Source organism: Podarcis muralis, chromosome 10 (assembly GCF_964188315.1).
Source record: "Podarcis muralis chromosome 10, rPodMur119.hap1.1, whole genome shotgun sequence".
NCBI classification, from domain to species: domain Eukaryota; kingdom Metazoa; phylum Chordata; class Lepidosauria; order Squamata; family Lacertidae; genus Podarcis; species Podarcis muralis.
This window is the reverse complement of record NC_135664.1, coordinates 72805747-72833627: the sequence shown is the minus strand read 5'-3', so window position 1 is coordinate 72833627 and position 27881 is coordinate 72805747. Positions and strand designations below refer to the sequence as shown.

Sequence of the window (27881 nt, the reverse complement as noted above, 5' to 3'; positions counted from 1 at the left end):
GAAATGAAAATTTATTTACTGTAACGTTCTGGGGACTTCTGAAGGGAAACAGCCACAACACTGCCGTGAGATGGGGGAGAGGAGGGGGTCCTGATCCGACGGGATGCTGGGATCACAACCACATACCCACACCAGCTTCTGCGCCTCCTTCTCCTCTTCCACAGCTGCTCAACTCCAGCCAAACCGGAGTGCCGTCTGACACATGACATAAGCCAATTCCTCACACTCCTGGGAGAAAAGCGATCCGTTTCGGAGGTAGGCGCAGCCCTTGGGAGGCAGCTTTCCATGCCTGCAACACAGAAAGGGAGAAGGTGTCGGTTTGTCTTTATCTTAAGGTCAATGGTGCTACTCAGAGGTGCATGTTTGCAGTTTGACCTACTTAGCTGCACATCTGTGGTCTCTCTCTCTCTTTAAAAAAAATAAAATACGGTATTTTTCGCTCCATAAGACACACTTTTTTCTTCCTAAAAAGTAAGGGGATATGTCTGTGTGTCTTATGGAGCGAATGCGTGGTCCCTGGAGCAGAATTGCCCAGGGGCAAAAAGCAGATCATGTTCTTTTCTTTTCTTTTCTTTTCTTTTGAAAGAGGGAAGTGGGTGTTGAAACAAAGCCGCTAATTGGCAAGCAATCAGGGAGGGAGATAAGGGACGCTAGAGATAAAGGAGGCTGCCTGGGAGGGGGGAGGTAAAGACAGCAAACTTGCAAGGAAAGGAGACAGGAAGACTAAATCAATGAGGAGAGAAATTAGAAGAAAAGGAGGAGCAAAAAACTGTTCCAGCTAAGGAAAAGACACTAAGGCGAACAAGAGGGAAGGGGGTGTTGAAAGGAAACAGCTGATTGGTGGGATCGGAAGAGAGATAAGGGACGCGATAAAAGAGGCTGCTTGGGAGGGGGGAGGTAAAAGCCCATGGATCCTCAGGATTTTTACATCAGGTCACCCCAAATTCACCCCAAATTCACCATCAGATCACATAGCATGTCCATGGCTACAGCCTGCACCAAAAAAATCACGCATCCACTGTTTGGTGGGGCCGCAATGGCGCAAAAACGTGGTTACAAAGCAAGGATCCACATGGATCCTCAGGATTTTTGCATTGGGCTACCCCAAACTCACCATCAAATCACATTTCTGTGGCCACAGCATGAACCACAAAAATCATACATCCACTGTTGCGTTCAGAATATTTTTTTCCTTGTTTTCCTCCTATAAAAACTAGGCGTATCTTATGGTCAGGTGCATCTTACGGAGCGAAAAATACGGTAATTGGTTTTTCCATGTATACATCCTCTAACAATATTTTCTAACAATTTTCCATACCCCCCCCCCTCTGGACTTCCCTCATATTCCCATTTTGTTTTATTTCCATATTACTCACCCTGCGTGCTGTTCCCCAAATTTTTTCCAATCCATAACATCTTACTTTTTGTTATATACAATTGTGTTTGTTTATTCAAACCCTGCCACTGAGTCCAATTCTTCACGTTGCTTCTTCATATATCTTGTAAATGGTTCCCATTCTCTCTTAAGGTCTTTGTTATCCTTTTCATGTAATTTATCTGTTAATTTTGCCAGTTCTGCATGTTCTGTAAATTATGAACTTATGCACACCTGCGGTCTCTTGACCATTTGACTAATTAAAAGAGGAGTTTACTTTCTGCACCGGATGCAGGAAGGGATGTGATAGGATAACTGATTATTTGAAAACTGTATTTGATTATAGTGGTACCTCAGGTTAAGTACTTAATTTGTTCCGGAGGTCCGTTCTTAACCTGAAACTGTTCTTAACCTGAAGCACCACTTTAGCTAATGGGGCCTCCTGCTGCCGCCGCGCAATTTCTGTTCTCATCCTGAAGCAAAGTTCTTAACCCAAGGTAATATTTCTGGGTTAGCAGAGTCTGTAACCGGAAGCGTCTGTAACCCAAGGTATCGCTGTAAATGTTTTGTATGCGGCTGGTGAGGAGGAGTGAGGGCTTGCAGTTTTTGACGGTTAGGTTTTTGAAAATAAAACTAAGCAAAGATATTGTGGACAGCCTTTTATTTCTACGCAGGGCCGTCTTTACCACTGGGCGTAGTGGAGCAGTGAGCCAGGGTGCCAACCAGTGGAGGACGCTAGGCGGAGAGTCCGGGGAGAGTCTGGGGAGGGGATAGCAGGGAGGGAATCGAGGTGGAGCAGGGGCTTGGTGCCTGCGCACCTCCAGTGCCCGTCGGGGGCGGGAAGGCTTCGGGTGCTTTCCCGCGGTCCAGAGCTCTCTCCGCTGGCTCCGCAACACACCACCTTCTCGGCTGCGTGGTGTGTGCTTGCATCCCAAGCTCTGCGCATACAGTATTTTCCGCTCAACAAGACACACTTTTCCCCTCCTAAAAAGTAAGGGGAAATGTGTGTGCGTCTTATGGAGCGAATGCAGGCGGGAGGCTCTGCTCAGTGCTCCCTTTAAAGAGCCGCGTGGAGCGTGTGTGCGGCTCTTGAGGGCTTTTTCCCAAGGAGCCGCACCCACACTCCGCGTGCTCTTTAAAGGGAGTACGGCTCTTGGGGAGGCCTTAGCTGCGTGCAGCCTCTCCTCGGCAGGGGATGAAGGCTCCCCTTGCCCGGGAGAGGCTGCGCGCGGCCAAGCAAGAAGCCAGGACAGCCAGCGGGATCGCAATGCTGCCGCTGGCTGTCCTGGCTTCTGTGAATCAGATTTTTTTTTTCTTGTTTTCATCTTCCAAAAACTAGGTGCGTCTTATGGTCTGGTGCTTCTTATAGAGCGAAAAATACAATGATAGATGTGACTCTATCATTGCTCCCCCTGTCCACTCTACCTTGAAAGATCCCCTCGCTCGAGGCTGCACACTGCAACTGCTGCCTCCTCCAGCACCCCTCCCTCCTTCCCCTGCTTCTCCACCGCCTTGCACGGAGCCTGCCTCCTCCCACTGCCCCCCCACCTCATGGTTTATTGAATATTTACAAGTACAGTGGTACCTTGATTCTCAAACAAATTGGCTCTCGAATGCCAAGTAAGTGTTCTGGTTTGTGAACGATTTTTGGAAGCCGAACGTCCGACGTGGCCTCCACTTGAGTGCAGGAATTTCCTGCAGCCAATCGGAAGTCGCGCCTTGGTTTTTGTATAGTTTCGGGAGGCAAACGGATTCTGTTCGAGGACCAAAGTACTACTGTAAACTGTAAACAGATAAGAACACTGACAGGATTATTGTAATAACCTCCAGTTTTATAAGAGAATATATTTAAAGTAGATGAATAAATGAGGAAATTAAGTTAATTTGGAATATGCAGAAAATATTTTTTTAAAAAAAAAAATTAAGGAACTGCAGAAAGAAAGGGAAGGAAGTCGAGATTTGAAATGTTAAAATGTGCTTTTTAACATGTTAAAGGTGCGCTTTCCCTAATGAGGCCTCCTGCCGCCAGTGCCCTTCCACCATTTGAACACCGTCTGTTCGCAAACTGGGACACTACTTCCGGTTTTGCTGAGTTTGCATACCCAATAGTTAATAAACAGGGCTGTTCTTAAACCAAGGTACCACTGTACTGAAATGTATATAATTGAAAATAATAATAATAATAATAATAATAATAATAATAATAATAATAATAATGATGATGATGATGATGAAATATAGCTTAATAATGATTACCCAATCTTGTGACAAATGAATTAGGGAGTATGGGGGTGTCAGAGTCACTTACATTTTGGGGTTATAGAGAGAGCCATCTGCCCATTTCCATTGCTTCGTGACAACGTCGTACACCAGGCCCATCCAGAATTTGTAGTATTTATTCTTGCCGTGGCGCTGGCGGAAATGTTTCTTTGATTCAAACCTCAGGAAGTTCTGCAAGGCAAAGCCACAAGCACCCTGCCTTCAGGAGGGGAGATACACCACTGCCCTTCAACCTAATTGTGATGGGATGATGAGCTGCTTGTGCGTAAAATGCAAGTCCCTCAGAGTTTGATCAGGTTTTCAAACCTCTGCCTGTGACGGAGCCCCTCCAGCATGGCTGCGTCAATCGCTAGCAGTATCCGAAAGTGGTTGCTTTCGGAATCGTTTCCAACATAAGAGCTCCTTAACGGAAACACGTCTCCTGGACTCTCGGCGTGACAGTTTCCAGCGAGGAGTGGGTGTCCCTATAGGAGGTCCTGAGACCTCCCCACTGTTTTCGCTGGAAGCGTCTCTGAGCCATCCCTCCGACTCACTTTCCTTTGGAGTTCCTGATCTCCCCCTACTGGTTCCCTCTTCAGCTGCTACGTCTCTCTCAACCTCAGTGAGCCTTTGCACCTCCTGTCTTTCCGATGGCAGTTCCCTGACACTAATGTTCAAAAACCTGAGTATGTGAGCTGTCAGTTCAAGACTCTGGCAAGAGAAATCTGCCTCTCTTCCCTAGCAACCAGCTCAGCAAAAAACGGGAGGAGAGGAGCAAAGGGATGGCAGAAAGCAATAAGGCAGGGGTCGGCAAGGCCAGATCACTCCCACAGAGATCCTCTTGACCTCCCATTTCCTTGACCTCTGAAGGGAGGGCGTTCCACAGGGCGGGTGCCACTACCAAGAAGGCCCTCTGCCTGGTTCCCTGTAACTTGGCTTCTCGCAGGGGGGGGAACTGCCAGAAGACTCTCGGAGCTGGACCACAGTGTCTGGGCAGAAAGATGGGGGTGGAGACGCTCCTTCAGGTATACTGGACCGAGTACTGGACCGAGGCCGTTTAGGGCCTCAAGTCTTGAGATTGGTATTTTTACTTCTAACCTATTGGGTTTTGGGGTTTTTTTAAATCACTGATTATTCTCTAAGGACACAGCCCAGTCATCAAATGGGTTGCTTTAAAGGTATAATACTGTATTTTTCGCTCCATAAGACGCACCTAGTTTTAGAGGAGGAGAACAAGAAAAAAAATATTCTCTCCCTCTCTGCACAGCAGCGCCTCTCCAGCAAAGCGGGAGGAGAAATGGAAGGGGCTTCGTTTCTCCTCCTGCTTCGCTGAAGGGGCTCTGCGCAGCTTTCCCTCTCTGCACAGCGCCTCTCCAGTGAAGCGAAGTCAGAACAGCAAGAGGGATCGCTGAGCAGCCTCTTGCTGTTCTGGCTTCTGGGATAGACGCACCAAGCCTCTTCAGGGCAGGGGGAGCGTTCCTCCCGTTGCCCTGAAGAGGCTTCGTGCGGCTATTGCTGAAGCCAGGAGAGCAAGAGGGATCAGTGCGCACCAATCCCTCCTGCTTTCCTGGTTTCAGCGATAGCTGTGCAGCCTGCATTCGCTCCATAAGACGCACAGACATTTCCCCTTACTTTTTAGGAGGGGAAAACGTGTGTCTTATAGAGCGAAAAATACGGTATATGGTGGGGGCAGAGCTGAACTACTGCTAGGTGATATGGGGGTGAGGCATGGGGAGAGGGAACCCCGAAGCTATCAAGCCTTGCCCATCTCCATCCCCGCAGCAAGCCAGACAAGCCCCAGTACCATCTGTTCTGTGTCGTTGTGGATGACGGCCAGGGAGGAGAACTCGTCTCTGCAGAAGCCCATGCTGGAACGCCAGCCCATCTTCCTTTCTCGGAAAAGGTAGCAGGAATCTTTGTGCTGTAGCCACTGCATCTTGCACACACTGCAGTTGATAGCTAAAGGGGGTGTGTGCATGAAAAACTTGACAGTTGTACAGAAGTATCATTTATCCCTCTTCCCTACCCCTGAATGGGCCGAAAGGGTGACAGGCAGTGCTGGGGATTTAGCTAAACAAGCTATAGCTTAGGGCCGCGCTTTCTTGGCCCCCCAAAAAAATTTAAAGGGGGGGGGAACTGGGTGTACATTTCGAAAATACAAGATAAAAAAACAAATAAAATAAAACCTACATACAGTTAGAGCTTAGTAATTATTTCACTATTAATATACAGTCATACCAGGGGTTATAGACGCTTCAGGTTGCGCTTTTTCGGGTTACAGACACGCCGAAACCTGGAACGGGTTACTTCCGGGCTTCATCGGCCGCGCATGTGCAGAAGCACTAAATTGCTCTTTGTGCATGTGCAGAAGTGCCAAATCGCAACCAGCCCATGCGCAGATGCGCCGCTGCAGGTTGCGAACATGCATCCCGCATGGATCACGTTCGCAACCTGAGCGTCCACTGTACTTCTTCTTACTTGTATTTCACTATTAATATGTTGTTGTTGTTTAGTCGTTTAGTCGTGTCCGACTCTTCGTGACCCCATGGACCAGAGCATGCCAGGCACTCCTGTCTTCCACTGCCTCCCGCAGTTTGGTCAGACTCATGCTTCGAGAACACTGTCCAACCATCTCGTCCTCTGTCGTCCCCTTCTCCTTGTGTCCTCAATCTTTCCCAACATCAGGGTCTTTTCCAGGGAGTCTTCTCTTCTCATGAGGTGGCCAAAGTATTGGAGCCTCAGCTTCACGATCTGTCAGCTTCACAATCTTCTTAATTGTATTTCAATTCAACCATTACTTTGATAAAATACATTTTTTGTCATGTGCAAATGGCTTGAGATAGCTATGAGGTCCATCAATGACCATATAGCATTTATTCAACACACAAAAATCAGTGACAATTTGTTGTTGACAAAGGACAGCTGGACATATAAAAGGCCCCATTACTTTCAGGAGCTTAGGGCCTCATCAAACCGAAATCCGGCCCTGGAGATGTTTGTTGCAATAGCTGGGGGTTCCAGGACGTGCAAGGAGATCAGAAGATCTCCACGGTCTCGTTCTTTATTGGTTTGTGGTTCCTTTTATTGCAAATTACAACAATTCTGTCCAGAGTGTCCTATATATTACATGCTATCTGTAAATGGACAAATCACTAGAACCGGCACCAATAATTTCTTTCTTACTAAAAACATTTCCCATCTGCAATCCTTGGCCGTTGTTTCTCCTGTGAAACTATTTATTTTTTAAAAAATGAACGAATGAATAAACTGGTTTAAGAGAAGGGTGGGGGACACACAAAACAATGCCCACATCTACCTTTCCCGATCTGTAGCTGCCTCAGAATTTCAGTCAGGATGATGATCTGTAGCTCCATCACGTCATTGTGACTCTCTGCCTGTTTCGACAGCTTCTCCACTTCAAACGAGAACCAAAGACAAGACAGGTTGAGTAGACCCAAATTCATCCGCGCCATTCTCACAAAGCCCCTGAGAAGGACGGGCTGCCTCTGTGAAGAACATAGCTGTCAACGTTTCCCTTTTCTTAAGGGAAATTCCCTTATTCCGAATAGGATTCCTCGCAAGAAAAGGGATAACTTGACAGCTATGGCGAAGAAGCAGCCCTGGTTTTGAAGCCATTGTTTCATTTGATGACTGAAATATACTCGGAGTTGAGTGTGGATGTCATGCTCTTTATTCAGCTCATAGTGGTGAAGAGGAATGGAAGTTCCCCCAAAATGTTTGCTTTATATACATTATTTACACAATGGGCCCCATGTGATTGGCTAATTCCGGGATTCTCCTGTAGGCCAATCTGGTTGCGGATTCACTTCCACCTGGAGCTGGATTGGGTGGCTCCTGTGGACCAATCAGACTGCTGCATTCTAGACCCTATTGTTTCAGGACCAATCAGACTGCTGCATTCTGGATCCTATTGTTCTAGGAACAATCAGACTGCTGCATTCTGAATCCTATTGTTCTCGGACCAATCAGACTGCTGCCTTTTGGATCCTATTGTTCTAGGACCAATCAGACTGCTGCCTTTTGGATCCTATTCAACTCAGTACATAACAATGACCTAACCCTGCCCCGATGACCCAGAAGGATCCCACGGTTTATAACAGGGGTCGGCAAACTACGGCCCCTGGGCTGGATCAGGCTCGCCAGGGTTCTAAACCAGGCCTGCCGGCGCCCGGCAATTGCCCTGGCGCTGCAGACAGAGCGAGCAGCGGGGCGCGCAATCGTTTCGGCTCGGGCAGCTCCACGTGGCGATGCAGCCTTGCTGTGGAGTCGGGAATTACGCGGGGCAGGGAGGGCCTATCCCTGGAGGGGCTGCATGCAGGCAGGCGCCAGAGGAGCCCAAGTCCCTTTCCGTTGCAGGAAACATTGCGGGCGGCACCTCTCTAGCCATTGCCGTCTCTATTTCTCCTCTGAAAGGGAAAAGAGCAGGAGGCGGGGAGGCGCGAATGGCTTCTTGGGTTGGGATCCCTCAGCTGGGAAGAGAGGCTTTACACTGCCTGTCGGAGCAGCCCCGATCCCATTCCTACTTGCTTGCATTCCTACTCAGTGCTTTTATTTTTTTAATTTAAATTTAATTTAAATCCCTCAGACCTTGTGGGGGGCCAGACTATATTTTAGAAAAAATAATAATGAACAAATTCCTATGCCCCACAAATAGCCCAGAGATGCATTTTAAATAAAAGGACACATTCTACTCTTGTAAAAAACACACTGATTCCCGAACTGTCTGTGAGCTGGACTGAGAAGGTGATTGGGCCAGATCCGGCCCCCGGGCCTTCGTTTCCCTACCCATGCCTTCAGTCAGGGGTCAGCAAACTTTTTCAGCAGGGGGCCGGTCCACTGTCCCTCAGACCTTGTGGGGGGCCAGACTATATTTTTTTTGGGGGGGGAAATAATGAACGAATTCCTATGCCCCACAAATAACCCAGAGATGCATTTTAAATAAAAAGACACATTCTACTCATGTAAAAACACGCTGATTCTCGGACCATCCGTGGGCTGGATTGAGAAGGCGATTGGGCCGGATCCGACCCCTGGGCCTTAGTTTGCTTACCCATGCCTTAAAAGGTAAAGGTAAAGGTACCCCTGCCCGTATGGGCCAGTCTTGACAGACTCTGGGGTTGTGCGCCCATCTCACTTAAGAGGCTGGGGGCCAGCGCTGTCCGCAGACACTTCCGGGTCACGTGGCCAGCGTGACAAAGCTGCATCTGGCGAGCCAGCGCAGCACACGGAAACGCCGTTTACCTTCCCGCTGGTGAGCGGTCCCTATTTATCTACTTGCACCCGAAGGTGCTTTCGAACTGCTAGGTTGGCAGGCGCTGGGACCGAACGACGGGAGCGCACCCCGCCGCGGGGACTCGAACCGCCGACCTTTCGATCGGCAAGCCCTAGGCGCTGAGGCTTTAACCCACAGCGCCACCCGCGTCCTTAAGCCAACACAAAAATGAGGTTCTTGTTTTTCTGTAAGGTGAAGGAACACGGGCAGCCTCTCGCTCCCTTACCTTGGAAGCACATGAGCGCCACCAGCGTGGCCAGAATGGCAGAGGCGAGCAGGACCCCGAAGGTGGCCGAGCGCCAGTAGCTGGTTTCTTGGAAATGGGAAGGAAAGAGACAGGTGTGAGAGGAGGAAATCCCAGGTTGCCAGGGAGATTGGTCTCTTGAGAATGAAGGTACGCAGGCATCTCAAGCCGCCGAGGTATGGCGAGGGAGGGAGATACGGCCAAGCGCATGGGCTGCATGCAGGACTCGAGTTTGATCCTGGCAGCTGGCAGCATATGATGTGAAATGCTCCCCTCTGCTGCCAGTCTGAGTTGGCAACACTGGGCTAGATGGAAGAGCTCCAAAGTTCCCGGGTTCGGCCCATCGTAAACATACAGAGAGCTAGAAATGGTGCGTGGTTTTGGTTTCCCGATGCTCAGGTCCGCCATATGCCCTGCGTTGTAACTCACGAGGTGCCCCCTCTGCTTACGGATCTGAGCAGGAGGAGAGCCCCGATGGATCAGCCCACATTTCCGCAAATGCAACCTCAGGTTTCCAAATGGGACAGTTCCACCCGCCCAGTTTGCATGCACAAAAACCCCAGTATCTCGCACTGGTATACTGGGCACGAAAGGCTCCAACGCGCTCCAATAGGCCGGGATAAACGTCTCCCTGCTACATACGCTCCAACATTTCTCCGAAGAAAATTGGGACATCCTATTCTACATCAGGAAGCTTCTCCAGCAAAAATAAATAAAAATTTATTATATTATTAAAAAATTTCGCTGGAGAAACGTGGGAAAGGTACGCACCCTTTCCAAAAGTCGGAATTTCTGCCCAAAAATGAAGTTCATCTATCAGCCTGCATGGTAGAAGATTGCCCACAGGGCAGCCTTTTTCCCCAGGACGGAGAGCTCTGCGCCATAAGAGCATGGATAGATTGCCTAAAAAAGATGTTAGATTGTTTTTGTATGCCGCAACTGCAGCAAGGATTTTACTTGCCCAAAATTGGAAATCACAGGAAATACCAACATTGGAAGACTGGCAGATGAAGATGTTGGACTTTTTGGAGCTGGCCGACCAAAAAGAATCCGCGATCAGAAAGAGGAGGAACATCAGGAAAAATGGAAGAAATTTAAGGAATATTTAGTAAAACGTAATAATATAACATAAGTGGAAATACTTGCAAGTGCTAAATTTGGTTTAGGATTAAATTATGTTGAATTGTATAAGATAATGGCTTGAGAATATTATGAAAAGAAAGGGAGTTAGTCATTTGAACAAGTTAATTTTATTAGAAAGTGGATATTGGAAAATTGCTAAAATGAGATTGAATGAAAATCAGTTAGGAAGGATTTGAGGAAGTCACCCAATAATGGAATGCAATTTGGAGTTTTAACTGTAAGAAGCTGTGAATGTATGTTTGTTTTTCTTTTTATATGTTTGTTATTTTGTGGTGTGTTAAATCTGGAAAATTAATTTTAAAAAATTTGAAAAGAAAGAGCATGGGGTTGAATTTTGGTGTATATCATTTTAATGGTTTTCCAAAACCAGTCTTCTTATAAAATTAACTTAATCACTTAACATCTTTCTTTCTTTCCAATTCAGCATGAAACATACTAATTCATCACATTACGTCTTTAAATCCTAAGCCTATCTGTTCTTTGCAAGCTTTTCCAATTAGTTGAACTTAACATATTTAACTAAATAGTCTTTAAATTCCGTCCGTTCTTCCTGGTAATCCTCCTCCTTCTGATCATGGACTCTCCCAGCCAGGTCAGCTAGCTCCGAAAAACCCATCATCTTCATGAGCACGGCCGTCTTCTCAAGCCAAGCTGTGGCAGGGAGTTCCACAGGCCTGCCGCGCGCTCCTTGCTTCCTGAGGTCTTAGATATATGGTAATGTTCATAACCGCACGTACATAGATCAGCACAGGAAGGACCGACCTGAAGCCATTTTGATTCCTAAACTGAGCAAATGTTTTCTCTGCAAGGTCAAAGTGGAAAAGCCTACCCATTGTCTTTTCCTTCACAAATCCTGTCTTAAGAGTATGTCTGTGTTTGAATAGGGTGTGAGCCTGTGACTTGGCCCAGGAACTAAGTATTTATCATTACAAAAGACTGGCCAGGCTCCCCAGGCAATCCAATCAAGTGACCATTAAACAGGTAACCCGTCAGACGAGATAAACAACGCACTCAGATTTCTGCTGTAGACCGCCTTTTCTGTGATGTAGGTGTGATGTATCTGAGGGGTGCTCTTGGGTTACACCCCTTCTGTGATGTATGCATGTATGATGTTTCTGGCGGTGGTCTTGAGCTCCAGGGCAGGCAATTTAAAATGTCTATATAAGGGTGGGCACACCTGAGTTCGGGGTCCTCCTTCTTTTCCTGCATGTGGGAGGAGCACCCTGTTGCAACAGATCAGTAAAGATCAGGCTTACGAGCCGCTTTGCTTCTCAATATTCTCTGGTTGGCCTCTGTTCTTTTCTCCTGCCGATAGAGAACCCACAAAAGGACTCTATATGGGCTCTTGGATACCCCATAAGGGAAAGGGGCAATTTTTGTTTACAACAGGATCGGCCGCCTTCCTCCTCACCCTCTTCATCCTCCAGGCGTTTCCTGCTGGCAATGGTGACCCGCGACCTGTCGGGAGTGTTAGAGCGGAAAGAGCGCGCCGAGCGGGCGACGTTGAGCATGGGTCTTCCGGGGAGCGCCTTCCGGCGACCGCACCTGCCAAAAAACCCCCAAAATAAACCTCCCGAGGGACAAGGAGGGTCTTTGTGGCCCCCCCAAGGGTTCAGGCACCCTGCGAGGCTGAACCGCGGCCTAAAGGCGCCCGCCTTTCGCACTCGGCACCGGGGAAAGGGATCAGGCCGCCGCTCCCCAGGAAGACTTGCTTGGAAAGAGGGGCTTTTCCTCCTGGGGGGCTTCAGGGCACAGCCACAAGGGGGCAGCCTCAGGATGGGGAAAGGGAGGCAGGATGGGAGTTGTAGTTCCCAGGCGCCGGCAAATCCCTCAGGGCGTTGAATCTGGTGGGGCGGCGGACTCCATTTCCCACAATGCACCCCTGCAGCCCAACAGAAGGCAAAAATAAATTCCTAGATGCCCCTTCAGGGCCTCAAATCGGGGGGGGGGGGATGAGGGACTACATTTCCCACAATGCACCTCTGCGGCCCCACAGAAGGCGAAATAACAAACACCCCCCCAAAAAAAACTCCAAAAAACCTCAGCAACACTGTGTTAAAGTTTAAAATGAAAATAATAATAATAATAATAATAATAATAATAATAATCTGGGCAGCTTCCAACCGAATATTAAAAACACGATAAATATATCAAGCATTAAAAACTTCCCTAAATGAGAGAGAGCGCTGAAATAGATTCAATAAAATAAATGAATAAATAAGTGAGGAATGGTGACTAAACAAACAGCTGATAAAGAGTGAAATAAAAACGGCAATCAATCAATAAATAAATGACGATTGCAAGCAAATAAACCACAAATAATGACGAATGAATAAATAAATACATAACGACCGATGGAGCAATAAAATGAAGAATGAATAGACGAAATCGGTGGTTTCGTTCATGGGGTTTGCCGCTTGCTCTTATCTTGCACCACGAAGATAAGACTTGCAAAACCCACGAAAGCAAAGAAGGGAAAGTCCTTTAAAAAGATGCATCAAATGAATGACTGAATGCAAAGTGGAAGAAATGCATTTATTTAAAACAAAACCGTCCGGTTTCTAAAAGGCCAGCGAAAATAGTGAAAGGCCAAAGGCCGGGTTGCAGGAGAGAGTTTTTTTGGGTTATTTTATTTTATTTATGTCCATGCCAAAATAAAGGGTGGGGAGTGGGGAGAAGAAAAGGGCAACGTGAGGAAAAACTCCATTTAATGCTACAAAACGGCAGCCATTTTGTGCCCCTTCATGGCCTCCTGGCAGCCATTTTGTGAAGCCACGTCAGCCATGTTTCGATGGGCGCTTGCATCAAATTCTCAAATTTAAAAATGTCCCCCTTTCCTGCCAAAGGGACCCCTGAATTTCTCCTATTATCGTGGGGTCTGTCCCTGAGAGAGGGAAAAAACTTATCTAAAGGATCCTAGAAGATTTTTGGAAGTGGGACCCCTCAGGGTCATCCATCCCAACCCCGGTCCATGCAGAAACCTTGGCAACATGGCTCTCTGGGACGTCCCGAAACTTTGGCTTCCCCAGCTTTATTTATTTTATTTTTTCAGTTCCTACATCAATTCATTACAATTAACCTATTCTAACAATATACAAATAGTAATAGAAAATTACACAACATCACTTTTGACTTACTGAAGTTTTCATATTACACTTTTAGCTCTTTATTGCTTTCTTAACATATCGAAAAGAGAAAGACCAAGAAACGAGACACTCACAAAAAAAAGGAAAAAGAAGGGTGGAAAGGAAAAAAGACAAAACAAAACAAACCAAACAAATTTGGCTTCCGATTAGACTCATTGTATTATTGTTTCTACAATTTTTTCACACACAGTTCCATGTTATTGTATTTCTTTCCTTGTTTTGCCAGATATAAAAAAAACCAACATTATATTGTTGTTTTACAAGGATCATTCTATTTCTGCCAGGAGATATTTGTTATTGTAATGCTTTTCCAAATACTCTTTAAAGATTCCCCATTCTTTCTGTACTTTCTGTTTTGGATAACCTCTAATTCTCCCTGTCATCATGGCCATCTGTAAATATTCTATCATTTGGACCTGCCACTCATTTATCGTAGGAGTTTTGTCACTTTTACAGTTTCTTGCGATTAGGATCCTGGCTGCTACTGTAGTACACATAAAAAGTGGTCTAATTTCTTTTTTGATTTCTGGTGACATTATTCCCAGGAGGAAGGTTTCAGGTTTTTTCTTAAATGAAAACTTAGTTTTTAAAAAATTCATTATAGATGTTATTCCAAAATTCTTTAATGGCTGTGCATTCCCACCACATGTGCATATATGACCCTATACCATCTTTACACCTCCAGCAAATTGTTGATCTGTTTTTATACATCTTTGTGAGTCTTGCTGGAGTCCGAAGCCTTGAAAGGGGTGGCAATGTTTTCCTTTTTTAATAATATTTTGTTAATTTAAATGTTGTTGGTTTTTTTGCTATTGGGATTGTAGTTCCATTTGTGTTTCACAAGCTGGTCTCTGACCGTAATCAATTTCATGTTCATGTTTCAATATTTTATTAATTTTCCAAAAATAACAACAAAATAACGTCAAAACAAAATAAAAACAGATCGACTTCCCCCAGTCCCTTCCTTGGTTCCATTATTTATCAACATACCACATGCCCATGGTTAAATTTTAAAAATCATTTGAATTGCCTATTGTCCATTCCTAAAAAAATTGCAAGTAATCCTAAAACCCTGCTAATGCATTGACCTGTGTACAATGCTTCTGTATATATGCAATATTCCATTGTTCCTTCAATTCATTGCCGTCTCTTCCTCTCAATTTCATTGTCATTTTTGCCATTTCAGCATATTCCATTAATTTGACTCCATTAATCTTCTTTAGCTGGCACACCTCCTTCTTTCCAATATTGTGCTAGCAATATTCGAGCGGCCGTAGTTGCATACATAAATAAGTCCTTTTATAATCCTGCTTTATCCCATAATGCCTAGTAGGAAAGCTGTTGGATTTTTTAAACAAATGTTGTTTTAAACATCTTCTTCATTTCATTTCCCAATACTACTTTATGATTTTACAATCCCACCACATACGGAAAAATAAATCTTGTTATTTTACATTTCCAACACTTGCTTTCCTTAGTTTTGTACATTTTTGCTGATTTAACTGTAGATATCTATACATCATATTCATATAGGGTGACAATGTTTTCAACCCACCCCAAAGATGTTAAAATCAATAAAAATTATATATATATAAAAAGGAAAAAGCAGAGTAATAAATATAACAACAACAACTTATTTATTTATACCCAACAACAGTTTATTTATACCCAACAACAAGAACAATTTATTTATTTATACCCAACAACAACAATTTATTTATTTATTTATACCCAACAACAACAGTTTGTTTGTTTGTTTATAAACAACAACAACAACTTATTTATTTATACCCCACCCATCTGACCGGCTCACATTAAAGAATACATTAAAACATCAAGACATTAAAAACTGGAAGCATAGATAGTTGAGACCTGGAAGAATCAATAGAATCGGGGTCTGAATCCTGCCCCCCCCCCCCGCTGCCAGGCTGTGCCCCCCACCCACCCCCAGCTAGGCCTGACCCAGGTCGACCCCACCCAGCCACCCTGCTTTTAGGGGGCACCCTCTGCCACCCAGCAAGTGACCCCTTCTCCTGACCCCCACCCACCCCTTGCAAAGGGGTCCCTGAAGCCTCCGCCCGGACCCCCCAAGCCCTTGCCCCACGGAGGCCCCGAGATGCCCCTGGAGCCCAGGCCCCCGGGGGCCAAGGTGGTCCCGGCCTCCAGCCTCCAGGCCAAGTCCCAGGTCTTGAGCGCCAAGTCCCGCTCGGCGGAGGTGAGGGCCCCCCCAAAAGGGCCGGCCTTCTGGAGCAAGTCTTCGCCCCAGCTGCGCCGGGAGCTGCCCAAGCCCCCCAGCCGGCCCTCCTGGGTCGCCTGGGCCCTGCAGGACAGGATCCCCGGCCCCCCAGGTGAGGGGCAGGTGGGGCGCGCACCTCAGTGTGGCAGCGGGCGACCCTGGCGACAAGGAGCAGCCACGCACCCCAGAGGCCCTTGAGATTCCTCGCTTTTTATTTTGGGTTTGGGCTTTTTATTACATTTACCGCCCCCTGAGATCTCTGGGGAGCATGCAGATTGATTGATTGATTGATTGATTGATTGATTGATTGATTGACTGACTGACTGACTGACTGACTGATTGACTGACTGACTGATTGATTGATTGATATATACAGTGGTACTTTGGTTCACAACCATAATACGTTCCAGAGGTCTGTTCGTAAACCAAAACAGGTTGTAACCCAAGGCGCGCTTTTGCCACTGGGGCCTCCCCAAATAAATTTGTCGGTAATCCCCCCCAAAAATGGGTTGTAATAATAATTTTTAAAAGGTCAGAAACCGGCACATGCACTTCCGGGTTTGATATGTTTGTAATTCAAAATGTGTGCAAACCAAGACATATGCAAACCAAGGTACCACTGTATAAATTTTAATTTATTTTGCATTTAATAAGAGAAAACCACATCATCATTATCTGCTTTACCTCCCTGGCTTTTTGGAGTCTGGTTGAGGAAGGCCGATTTAAAACCCGTGGTCTTGAACCGGCTGCCGTTTTTCGTCTACGGATCCGACCCTGTACATCGTTTCTATCAGCAACTCTTTGTTAATTTTATTTATTTCGGTTGAGTTTAGCAGGTCCTCACACGGCTCCCTCCGAAGGCAGAATTCCTCCTGTTAAAATACTGGATTATACAGTTACCGTATTTTTCCATCTATAGACGCCCCCATGTATAAGATGACCCCTATTTTGGGGAACTCTGGTTTAAGAAAATGGGGGGAGATGGCCGCCGTGTATAAGATAACCCCAAAATTTTGGACATTGTTTTTTTGGGGGGAGGGGCCTAGTCTTATACACAGAAAAATACAGTAACTCTGCAAAACAGAAAGTAACAATAGTAGCGTCCCACTGGGTGGGGATTTTAGGACGCTGTTCCCCACACCCCATCCTGGCTTAATTCACCCACTACCTTTTATATATACAAAAACCAACAACATTATATTTATGTCTTTGTTTACGTACTGTAGCGGGCTGGACTAGATGACCTGTGGGGTCCCCTTCCTATTCTGCAATTCTGAGATTCCAGACCTTCCAAGTGTCCCTATTTTCCAGGGACAGCCCCAGATTTCAAAAATCCCTGTTTCTGATTCGATCCCCCTTTTCCTTAGGATGTTTCTGTTTTTCATCAGAGAAATACTGGAGGGTATGGAGATTCGCGACACCTAAGCCGTCTGAAGGCACCCCTGTATATATAGGGAAGGTTTCAAATGTTTATTGTGTTTTCGTCTATGTTGGGAGCCTCCCAGTAAAAGTTGGAGCGACCCAGTCAGATGAGCGGGGTATAAACAGTAAAACTATTATTATTATTATTATTATTATTATTATTATTACTACTACTAAATAGGACGTCTCTGTTTCCATCGGAGAAATGTTGAAGGGTATGCCCCCACCTTTTTAAAAAAAACTATACAGTGGATGTTCGGGTTGCGAATGTGATCCGTGCAGGCGCCTGCTCCTGCGCGGTTGTGATTCAGTGCTTCTGCACATGCGCAAAGTGCGATTTAGCACTTCTGCGCATGCGCAAGCGCCAAAACCTGGAAGTAGCCCATTTCAGTACTTTCGGGTTCGGCGCGGTGCTGTTGTAAACAAAAATTGCCCTTTTCCCTTATGGGGTATCCAAGAGCCCATATAGAGTCCTTACTTAGGTTCCCTATTGGTAGGAGAAAGTAACAGAGGCCAAGCAGAGAATATTGAGAAGCAAGGCAGCTAGTAAGCCTGATCTTTATTGATCTGTTGCAACAGGGTCCTCACTCACCACACGCAGGAGAGGAGGAGGAACCCAGAACAATGGCTCGCAAAGCCTTATAAAGACCACCCTGTAGATCAAGACCACCCCCAGAAACATCATACATACATCACAGTAGGGGTGTAACCTAAGACCACCCCTAAGATACATCATAGAAAAGGCGGGTCTAAAACAGAAATTTGAATGTTGTTTTTCTCCTGTCGTTGTTTATCTCCTGTCTGGCAGGTCACTTGATTGGATTTCCTGGGGAGCCTGGCTAGTCTTTTGTAATGATAAATACTTAGTTCCTGGGCCAGGTCACAGGCTCACACCCTATTCATATCTTAAATGTGCCCTTAAGACAGGATTTGTGAAGAAAGAGACAATGGGAGGTTTCCCACTTGCAGAGAAAACATTTGCTCAGTTTAGGAATCAAAATGGTTCCAGGTTGGTCTTCCTGTGCTGATCTATGTACGTGCTTGGTTGGTACACTTATGAACATTTAACATATATCCAAGACCTCAAAATTCCTATCACAGTGCGCAACCCGAGATCGTGCGACCCGAAGCGTCTGCAACCCAAGGTATGACACTATTGCATTTCTGTATTTGTTCCTGTACTGCAAGGGGTTGGACTAGATGGCCTCTGAGGGTCCCCTTCACACTCTGAATTCTGCAATTCTTCAGAGGCCTCGGCGTGCCAGGCAGGAAAAGCAGAACGGGCGTGCTTCTAATGCTTCTCCTTTTCCCTCCGCAGATGTTTTGGGCATCTCCACCTGGTGGCAAATCTGGGCGCTGCTCTTGGTGGCTGTTTCCTTGGCCTTGTTCTGCACTCTGCTCATTTTTATTTACAATTGTGAGTACCGGGGTGGGGTGGGGCTTCGAAAGAGGCTTCCGACATCCCCAACCCGGGTCTCCCTTCCTCTAGCGCCTGCACGCTGCCCTAGAGCGGGCACCCACTGCCCTGTTTGGGGTGGAAATAATCATGAAGGGGCTGGGCTGCATGATCCATGATGCAGCGCGTCATTCTCTATCGTTAACTGGCTCTGGGACTGCAGAACTCAAGGGCATTATTATTGTTGTTGTTGTTGTTGTTAAGTTGTGGGTGAACATATCAGACGACACAGCGATTCTTCAAACAGCTCTTGTTCAGAGGCCAGAACAGAACTGAACTGAAGAGCTCAGTCAGCCTGCTTATATAGAGCTCCAGTACAACGTTACTGTAGCAACTTTCTAAAATTCTCCAATCACTGAACGTCACTTTCGATCCTTCATTTGCATAACTATCTATAGTATCCCCCTGCTGGCCCAGGGTGAGAACTTCAGTACATAACAATTATTATTATTATTATTATTATTATTATTATTATTATTATTATGCGGTCCCAGGGCAAGTTAACAAGACTGGCAGCCAGGAGAGTTTCAAGCACATACCTTTACGTCTGCACAAGGAAAGTGCTCTGTTGCCCCAGTGCAATAAATTTATTATTATTGTTGCAGGAATTTATGTATAGGTTGGGGCAGCAGATATCATGCACATGCAGCCCACTACCAAAATCTGCACAATCACTTTTGTGACTTTTGGGATTTGCCCCCACAAAACACTTCATCACAGTTTCTTCCTGACTATTCAAAGGGCCTCTGCTGCACGATACCAAATGTAAGAATTCACTGGTAATTTTATCTATGTACTGGCTCACTAGGGAAACTTTAGAAATTCATCTAGATATGTGAGCTCATCTACTCAGCAGCCCCTCTGCCTGAGTGATAATCCCTGGCATCCTGATACCTGAGTGCCAGACAGGTAGGCATTCCAGAAATAACAAACCCAGATGAAGACAAAAGGGTGTGGTTAACTTGGCTGGGAAAGAGGGAAATGTAAATATCTATTTTGTTACACTCCATGGGTGTTTGGTGGAGGGCCATGAACCATGGGGCAGGGTCCAGGATGCTCAGATTCCTGCCACTAGACCTCCCCTTTCGTGATGTAATCATGATGTAGTTTTGATGTAGTTCTAGGGGTGTAGTTTGGGGAATTAGTAACTAATAAAAGTTTGGGGGCTCTTTTGTTCAGGGCTTCCATCTTGTTCACCTGGTGGCAGGTGGGAGTCCTGTCGTGACAGTCTTCAATAAAGACCAAGCCTACTGGCTGCTGTTTTGCTATGGTATTCCTGGCTGGTGTCCTTGTTTTGTGTCCAAGGGAGCCCTCAGATTTCTCCGTTAACATTATTATTATGATTATTTTAAAAAAACACACACAGAGAGAAATACGTTTTCATTTCAGACATCCACGTGGCGACAGAAATCACTGCCGGATCTCAACTGCTGCAACGTTCAAAGAGGCTGAAGATGGCCATTCAGCAGCAATCGGAAGGCAAAAGTGAGAGAAGCTCTCGATATTTTCTTCCCCTGTTTATTAAAGCAATAGCGGCAATCGTTATTGCAGGAGAGATGCAACAGGGAAACCAGTGGGAATTGGTAAAATGGCAAAACCAATTAGTCTCTGGCAAATAAGCGGCCCTTGCTTCTCATTGACGAAGCTCTGGTGCTGAAATATACTCGGAGCCGAGAGTGGAGTGGATTTCATGCTCTTTATTCAGCTCATAGTGGTGAGGAGGAATGGAAGTTACCCCAGAATGTCTGCTTTATATACATTATTTACACAATGGACCCCATGTGATTGGCTAATTCCGGAATTCTCCTGTAGGCCAATCAGGTTGCGGATTCACTTCCACCTGGAGCTGGATTGGGTGGCTCCTGTGGACCAATCAGACTGCTGCATTCTGAATCCTATTGTTCTAGGACCAATCAGACTGCTGTATTCTGGATCCTATAGTTCTAGGACCAATCAGACTGCTGTATTCTGGATCCTATTGTTCTAGGACCAATCAGACTGCTGCATTCTGAATCCTATTGTTCTAGGGCCAATCAGACTGCTGCATTTTGGATCCTATTCAACTCAGTACATAACAGGTGTGCTTATGAGGAATCCCTAGGTCTGGATCTGTGCCACCAGCCTCTGAATTACCCAGCCAGGCTGCGAAGGAGCCAGACTTTGCCGACCCCTGCACGGTATTGTTTAGATTTACGTATAAGCTAAACAAGCTATAGCTTAGGGCTCCACTCTCTTGGGGGCCCCAAAAATATTTAAAGGAAACAAACAACTGGGTGTACATTTCCAAAATATAAGATAAAAAACAAATTCAATAAAACCTACATACAGCAACAGTGTTTTGTGTTGTGCAGGCTCCTATGATGTAAGCAATGGGCCCCACCTGCTCGCCTGCTCCCTAAAATATCACTGGTTTTCTCCTTTCTATATATAGGGTGCCCACATTCTGCATGAACTGGTTGCATGTGCAACATGTGCAAATGGCTTGAGATACCTATTGGGTCCATCAATTACCATATAGCATATATTCAACACAGAAAACAGTGACAATTTGTTGTTGGCAAAGGACAGCTGGACGTAGAAAGGGCCTCATTACCTTCAGGAGCTTAGGGCCTCATCAAACCGAAATCCGGCCCTGCTCACGTCACCACCAATTGCCCTTGAAAGCTGGTGCCTCTGGCCCTAACAGTTCCCCTATGAAAAATTTCGCCGCTGCAATTACGGGGTGCGAAAGGGGATTTCTTGCCCGTCCTTCCAGCATCACATATCCAGTGCTTCTGCAAAACGAATCTGGAAATCAGTGCGGTGAAAATATGTAACGCAGGGTTTTTGTGTGTGTGTTTTAAAAAATGAACACAACTGATCAGAGGCTGGATGTTCCCAGTTTCTGAAAACCGCAGGATTGGAGAGTGTTGCTCTTTTGCTTGGATTCTGCTCACGGGTTTCCAGTAATGAACACCTAGTTGGCCGCTTGGAGAACAGGATGCCTGACCGGATATGGCCCTTGGACCTAACCCCGCAACCTCTTTGTACCTTCTCCACCTCTGCTCAACCTCCAGAAATCCTCCGAAATTGAAATTGAATTGAAATACTTTATTGTCACTTGTACAACTTGTATACAGTGAGATTACACAAGCACCCCCCACTCAGCTCTCTTAGTCTTAATTCCCCTCGTTTACTGACGCACACCCACCAAACTCGAAAGTCAGTTGCCCTGTTGTTATCTTTTCATTCAGCAGCCTAGCAGCCCACGGATAGAAGCTGTTCTTTACCCTGTTGGCGCGACTAATCCTGCTTCTATATCTTCTGCCCAAGGGCAGGAGATCAAGAAAGTGCTGGCCAGGGTGTGAATAATCATCCCTTAGGATTTTCCTCACTCTCCTGAGGCAACGTTCTTCCGCTATTTCATCCAGTGGATTCACAGGACAGCCCATAATATCTTGTGCTGTATTCACCACCCTCTGTAGGCACTTCCTATCAGATGATGTCAAACCAGCGTACCACACCGTGATGCAGTAGGAAAGGACACTGTCTATTGTTGACCAGTAGAAGGAGATCATCAAATGTTGATTGACATCGTTCTTCCACAATACTCTGAGGAGATGGAGTCTCTGTTGGGCTTTCTTAACCAAATACCTGTTAAATACCTCCCTCCCACCTATTCTTGTGCTTTATCTCCACAGCCCTGACATGCAAGTCCTGCAAAGGGCACTGGATGCAATGGGGAGACAGCTGCTACCTGCATACCACCGAACCCATGTCCTGGAAAGACTGTTTGAGCCACTGCAAGTCACTCAAAAGCGGCCTCTTGATTGGGAGCACCGAAGGAGAAATGGTGAAAGCTCTTTGGAGTTGGGGGTGCGGGGTTCCTGCTCTGGCACGGGGTAGGGGTTAATAATAATATACCACATTTTTCGCTCTATAAGACGCACCAGACCACAAGACGCACCTAGTTTTTGGAGGAGAAAAACAGGGGAAAAAATATTCTGAATCTCAGAAGCCAGAACAGCAAGAGGGATCGCTGCGCAGTGAAAGCAGCAATCCCTCTTGCTGTTCTGGCTTCTGGGATAGCTGCACAGCCTGCATTCGCTCCATAAGACGCACACACATTTCCCCTTACTTTTTAGGAGGGAATAAGTGAGTCTTATAGACAAAAAATACGGTAATAATAATAATTTATTATTTATACCCTGCCCATCTGGCTGGGCCTCCCCAGCCACTCTGGCCGTTTCCAACCAAATATTAAAATACAGTAATGCATCAAACATTAAAAGCTTCCCTGAACAGGGCTGCCTTCAGATGTCTTCTAAAAGTCTGGTAGTTGTTGTTCTCTTTGACATCTGGTGGGAGGGCGTTCCACAGGGCGGGTGCCACCACCGAGAAGGCCCTCTGCCTGGTTCCCTGTAACTTGGCTTCTTGCAGTGAGGGAACCACCAGAAGGCCCTCGGAGCTGGACCTCAGTGTCCGGGCAGAACGATGGGGGTGGAGACGCTCCTTCAGATATACTGGACCAAGGCCATTTACGGCTTTAAAGGTCGGCACTAACACTTTGAATTGTGCTCGGAAATGTAGGGGCGTGTGCCTAGGGCAGATATTGCATAAACCTTGTCGATAGGTGTACAGTTCTCACACGCAACCGTGACACTCTTTTCGGGCTCATTGCACGGTGGGACCTCATATATTGTCCAAACTCCTGCAATGCAGGAATCTCAGCTAAAGCATCCCTGTCCAACCTCTGCATAAAAACCTCCAAAGAAGGAGAGTCCACAACTTCCAGAGGGAGTCCGCTCCACCGTCAAATGCCCCTTACTAACCAGAAAGTTCTTGATGTTGTTGTAATCCCGATTCCTGTAATTTGAATCCATTGGTTCTGGAGCAGCAGGAAAGCAAGCTTGCTGTATTTTCCGTCTGGCAGCCCTCCAGATATTTATCCTGTCACCTTTAAGTCTCCTCTTCTCCGGGCTAAACATCCCCAGCTCCCTCAACCGTTCCTCCTTGGCATTCAAAATAATAATAATAATAATAATAATAATAATAATAATAATAATTTTATTTATATCCTGCCCTCCCCAGCCGAAGCCGGGCTCAGAGCGGGCAACAACAATAAAAGCAACACGGTTCACATAAAATCACAATCAATCAATTGAAATGCATTCTAAAATCAATTCATTCTAAAACCAATTCAAAATCAAATCAATGGCAACCATTGGGCCAGAGTTCTGTGAGGATTACCAAAGGAGGGGGTCAGGCTGTGCCTTGGCCAAAGGCCTGGTGGAGCAGCTCCGTCTTACAGGCCCTGCAGAAAGATGTCAAGTCCCTCAGGGCCCTAGTCTCTTGCGACAGAGCCTTCCACCAGATCGGGGCCATGGCCGAAAAAGCCGTGAAAAAAGAGAACAGTTAAGCCTCCTGCCTGATATCGATAGGCAGGGGTTTGTACATCCATCTTACTGTTAATCAGTTGTTCAGCCAGGCTTTTCAGTGCCTTTCCCCATCACTTTCCTAACTGCAAAAAGTCTGGGTTTGTGCAAGTGTTATGATAGAGTGGCAGAGCGCTTTACTTGTGCAAACCTGAGTTTCCTGGTGTGCACTTGCATGCTCTTAAGCATATCTGGCACGTGGTGCAAAGATCCCTCTGGCGCCACCCCACCCCACGTTTCCCAGAGTTGCTGACCTTTTTTAGGGAGGATGGCGCTGCCGGCGACACGCCCAGCTTTGTGGGGCTGGAGGAGGCGGGCAGTGGCTGGAGGGCAGCTCCTCCGGTGGGGAAGAGACAGAGGCTGGAAGTGACAGCTCCTGGCTCAGCTGGCTGCTTCGTGCCATGGTGGCCACGGCAGGCGGAGACTCCGGGCGCGACGCTGCTTTGGCGCGGCGCGGCAGAGGCGGGCGAGGGCGGCGAGCTGATGCCGGGAAGTGCGCCATCAAGCCTATTCCCTGGCACCCTCCAGAACTTGGCGCCCTGCGCCACTAGCCTCTATGGGTAAGACGCCCCTGCATGCTCCCTGCAATATTCTGGCAGCCCTGCATGATGCGCCCCGCATGATGGGCCTTGGGGGCTCCTTTTCCCACAGGAATTCCTGCTGTCAGAGACGGTGGACTGGTTCATGATGCACAACAACCGGCTCCGAGGTGGAAGCTACTGGATCGGCCTGGTGTACAACACGTCCGACAGAATCTGGAAGTGGGCCGACGGGGCAAATCTCCACATCAGGATGTGAGTCTCCTCCTTTTTCTGCACGAGAAGCAAGGGTGTTTGATGTATAATGGTTTTGCCTACATATAATATTGACTTAATAATAATGATGAAAAGACTGTGTCCTGTTGTGAGAGCTCTCGGAGATCTACGCAAGTCCTTTGAGCGCAGGGAGTAGCTGCATTGGCCAAGGGTCTCTCTGGTGATTTCTTACAACAGTCCAGTCAAACCTCAGTTCTCGAACGGCTCCATTTTCGAATGTTTTGGTTCCCGAACACCGGAAACCCTGAAGTAAATGTTCCGGTTTCCGAACCTTTTTCGAAACCTGAACATCCGACACAGCTTCCGCTCAAGTGCAGGACGTTATTGCAACCAATCGGAAACCGCGCCTCGGTTGTCGTACGTTTCATAAGTCAAACGGTCTTCCGGAACAGATTATGCTCGACAACCGAGGTTTGACTGAACGCACTATATACAGTGGTACCTCAGGTTAAGTACTTAATTTGTTCCGGAGGTCCGTTCTTAACCTGAAACTGTTCTTAACCTGAAGCACCACTTTAGCTAATGGGGCCTCCCACTGCCACCGCGCCATCAGAGCACGATTTCTGTTCTCATCCTGAAGCAAAGTTCTTAAGCAGAGGTAATATTTCTGGGTTAGGGGAGTCTGTAACCTGAAGCGTATGTAACCCGAGGTACCACTGTTTTGGAAGAAACTCATTCAAAAGAGGCGATACATCAGTATTCCAAGCCAAGACATAAACAGTGGGTGAAAAACTCATATAATGGAAAACGGTGACAGGCAAAATCATAATTGGGTGGAATTTGCCACCCGTAAGGCTGTGTCCCTAAATAAGCTAATAAAAAACACCAGACCCGCCAGACAGTTGCGTAGCCAAAAATTTCTGCTTCCCCTCTGAGAACCCAGAGTTGGTGGGTCTGTTTCTCTGGTTATGAATAAAGCTTTTTAAAACCAGTCTGTAATAGCGGATGCAGAAGCCGCAACTAGGCAGGTAAAGGTAAAGGGACCCCTGACCATTAGGTTCAGTCATGGCCGACTCTGGGGTCGTGGCGCTCATGTTGCTTTACTGGCCGAGGGAGCCGGTGTACAGCTTCCGGGTCATGTGGCCAGCATGACTAAGCCGCTTCTGGCGAACCAGAGCAGCGCATGGAAATGCCGTTTACCTTCCCGCCGGAGCGGTACCTATTTATCTACTTGCACTTGACGTGCTTTCGAACTGCTAAGTTGGCAGGTGTAGGGACCAAGCAACAGGAGCTCACCCCGTCGCGGGGATTCGAACCACTGACCTTCTGATCAGCAAGCCCAAGAGGCTCAGTGATCTGGGGTTTAATATTAAGGACTATCAAAAAAACCGGCAGAGAGGAATTGAGAGAGAATTAAGAGCCTCGGACGTGAGATCTCCAGGCTGATAGTAGACTAAGACTGATGGACATTTGTTGGGGATTGAAACCGGGAAAGGGGGGGGTGGAGTTTGGGAATCCAAAGGGTGCATAATTACAATCTGTTTTTGTTTTTACTTTGTTTTGTTATTTGTATGAAAATTGGGGAATTCGTGGAAGGGAATTTGGGTCGACTTTAGAAAAAGGTTTTAAGAATGAGTATCGATGTATAAAGGGACGCGGGTGGCGCTGTGGGTAAAAGCCTCAGCGCCTAGGGCTTGCCGATCGAAAGGTTGGCGGTTCGAATCCCCACGGCAGGGTGCGCTCCCGCTGCTCGGTCCCAGCACCTGCCAACCTAGCAGTTCGAAAGCACCCCCGGGTGCAAGTAGATAAATAGGGACCGCTTACTGGCGGGAAGGTAAACGGCGTTTCCGTGTGCGGCTCTGGCTTGCCAGAGCAGCGATGTCACGCTGGCCACGTGACCCGGAAGTGTCTCCGGACAGCGCTGGCCCCCGGCCTCTTGAGTGAGATGGGCGCACAACCCTAGAGTCTGTCAAGACTGGCCCGTATGGGCAGGGGTACCTTTTTATCAATGTATAAATATTGATGTATATAAGGCAAAATTGGTTTTTTAAAATGAACTAAATAGAAAAATGTCAAAAATTAGGGATAAGAACTTGTTGAACTAACAATTTGAATTGGAATATAAGAAGAGGAGGTGTGGGGAAGTCAGGGAAATATGTTATAGAAAAATAAGGATTGTGAACTTTATGTGTTTTTAAACTTTTTTCTTTTTTCTTTTTTGAGGGTTTTTTAATGTATTAAAGTGGAAAATTTCAATAAATATCTTAAAAAAAAAAAAAGAGGCTCAGTGGTTTAGACCACAGCGCCACCCGCGACCCTTCCACTAGGCAGGTAGCTGTTAGCAACTCCTTTAGTAGTAGCTCCTTGCTGTGCGAATTGCAGTTATCTCCCACAATCTCTGCTTGCAGCAGATTCTTCCCATTCGCTATGGCAGCCTGCTTCCCCGATCCCAGGAATTGCATTAAAAAATAAAATAGGCTAAGCTTCCTTATCCCTAACAGGTCTGGAGGCTGGCAGCACGTCTCCGCCATGGTGGACATCTGCGTCAACTTCAGAAATGGCGATTCGTACATCTTTGAATGCAGCAGCAAGCACCAGTGTCTGTGCAAGAAGTCGGTGGAATGAAGAAGGCAGCAATCCCGTGTCCAGGCGCCCCTCTCCAGAGGCCCTCACGAAAACAGCATCCACGGACATCTCTCGTCAAGGGGCGCATCTTACCCTACGAAGGCGCACGGTGTGGGCCTGGTCTTCCGGCCACTGTCTCTGCCGGGGCCACAAGCTGCTCTCTCTCTGCAACGGCCGGAGAAGTCATCCGCCTCTGCTAGCAATATTCTTCTTTCCCTTAAGACTTGTCTTTTCGCTTCAGCCTTTCGAGGCGTACTGGGCGAGATCCGCCGAAATGCAAACTCCCCGTTTGCCGCTGAAATCCCATTGCGGCCGTTCTTTTTACTGTTTGGCCGGCCGTGCATCGGCGGCCGTTGGTTTGTTGATGTTTTTGTTGCCGTTCTCATGTGCTTATGGTAAACCACTCTGCGATCCTGACAGATGGGAGGGTGATCTGGAAGAATAAGTCAATTGATGTTAAAAATAAATATGTATTATACTATCTCCGTAGCTCTCGGCCGTTGATCTCTCTCG

The 27881-nt window shown here is 46.7% G+C and overlaps 2 protein-coding genes across 3 annotated transcripts; one reads left to right on the top strand and one right to left on the bottom strand.

Annotated features, from left to right (window-relative positions):
- Nucleotides 1-16706, bottom strand: LOC114605632 (oxidized low-density lipoprotein receptor 1-like). Of its 2 annotated transcripts, XM_077935404.1 has the most exons (7): nt 16381-16706; nt 11726-11859; nt 9154-9240; nt 6951-7049; nt 5439-5593; nt 3684-3826; nt 1-289 (listed from the first exon to the last, which is right to left on the bottom strand). In XM_077935404.1, the coding sequence occupies exons 2-7, from the start codon at nt 11823-11825 to the stop codon at nt 169-171; spliced, it is 705 nt and encodes a 234-aa protein (XP_077791530.1). In that variant the 5' UTR covers nt 11826-11859; nt 16381-16706; the 3' UTR covers nt 1-168. The 2 variants fall into 2 exon arrangements, with proteins under 2 accessions (XP_077791530.1, XP_028602905.2); XM_028747072.2 differs by lacking the exon at nt 16381-16706 and having other exon boundaries at nt 11726-12260.
- On the top strand, nt 15410-27831 carry LOC114605631 (C-type lectin domain family 1 member B-like). Its single transcript, XM_028747070.2, has 6 exons — nt 15410-15808; nt 18437-18535; nt 19964-20059; nt 22255-22406; nt 24640-24782; nt 27245-27831. The coding sequence occupies exons 1-6, from the start codon at nt 15577-15579 to the stop codon at nt 27366-27368; spliced, it is 846 nt and encodes a 281-aa protein (XP_028602903.2). The 5' UTR covers nt 15410-15576; the 3' UTR covers nt 27369-27831.
- The last annotated feature ends 50 nt before the right edge of the window (nt 27832-27881 follow it).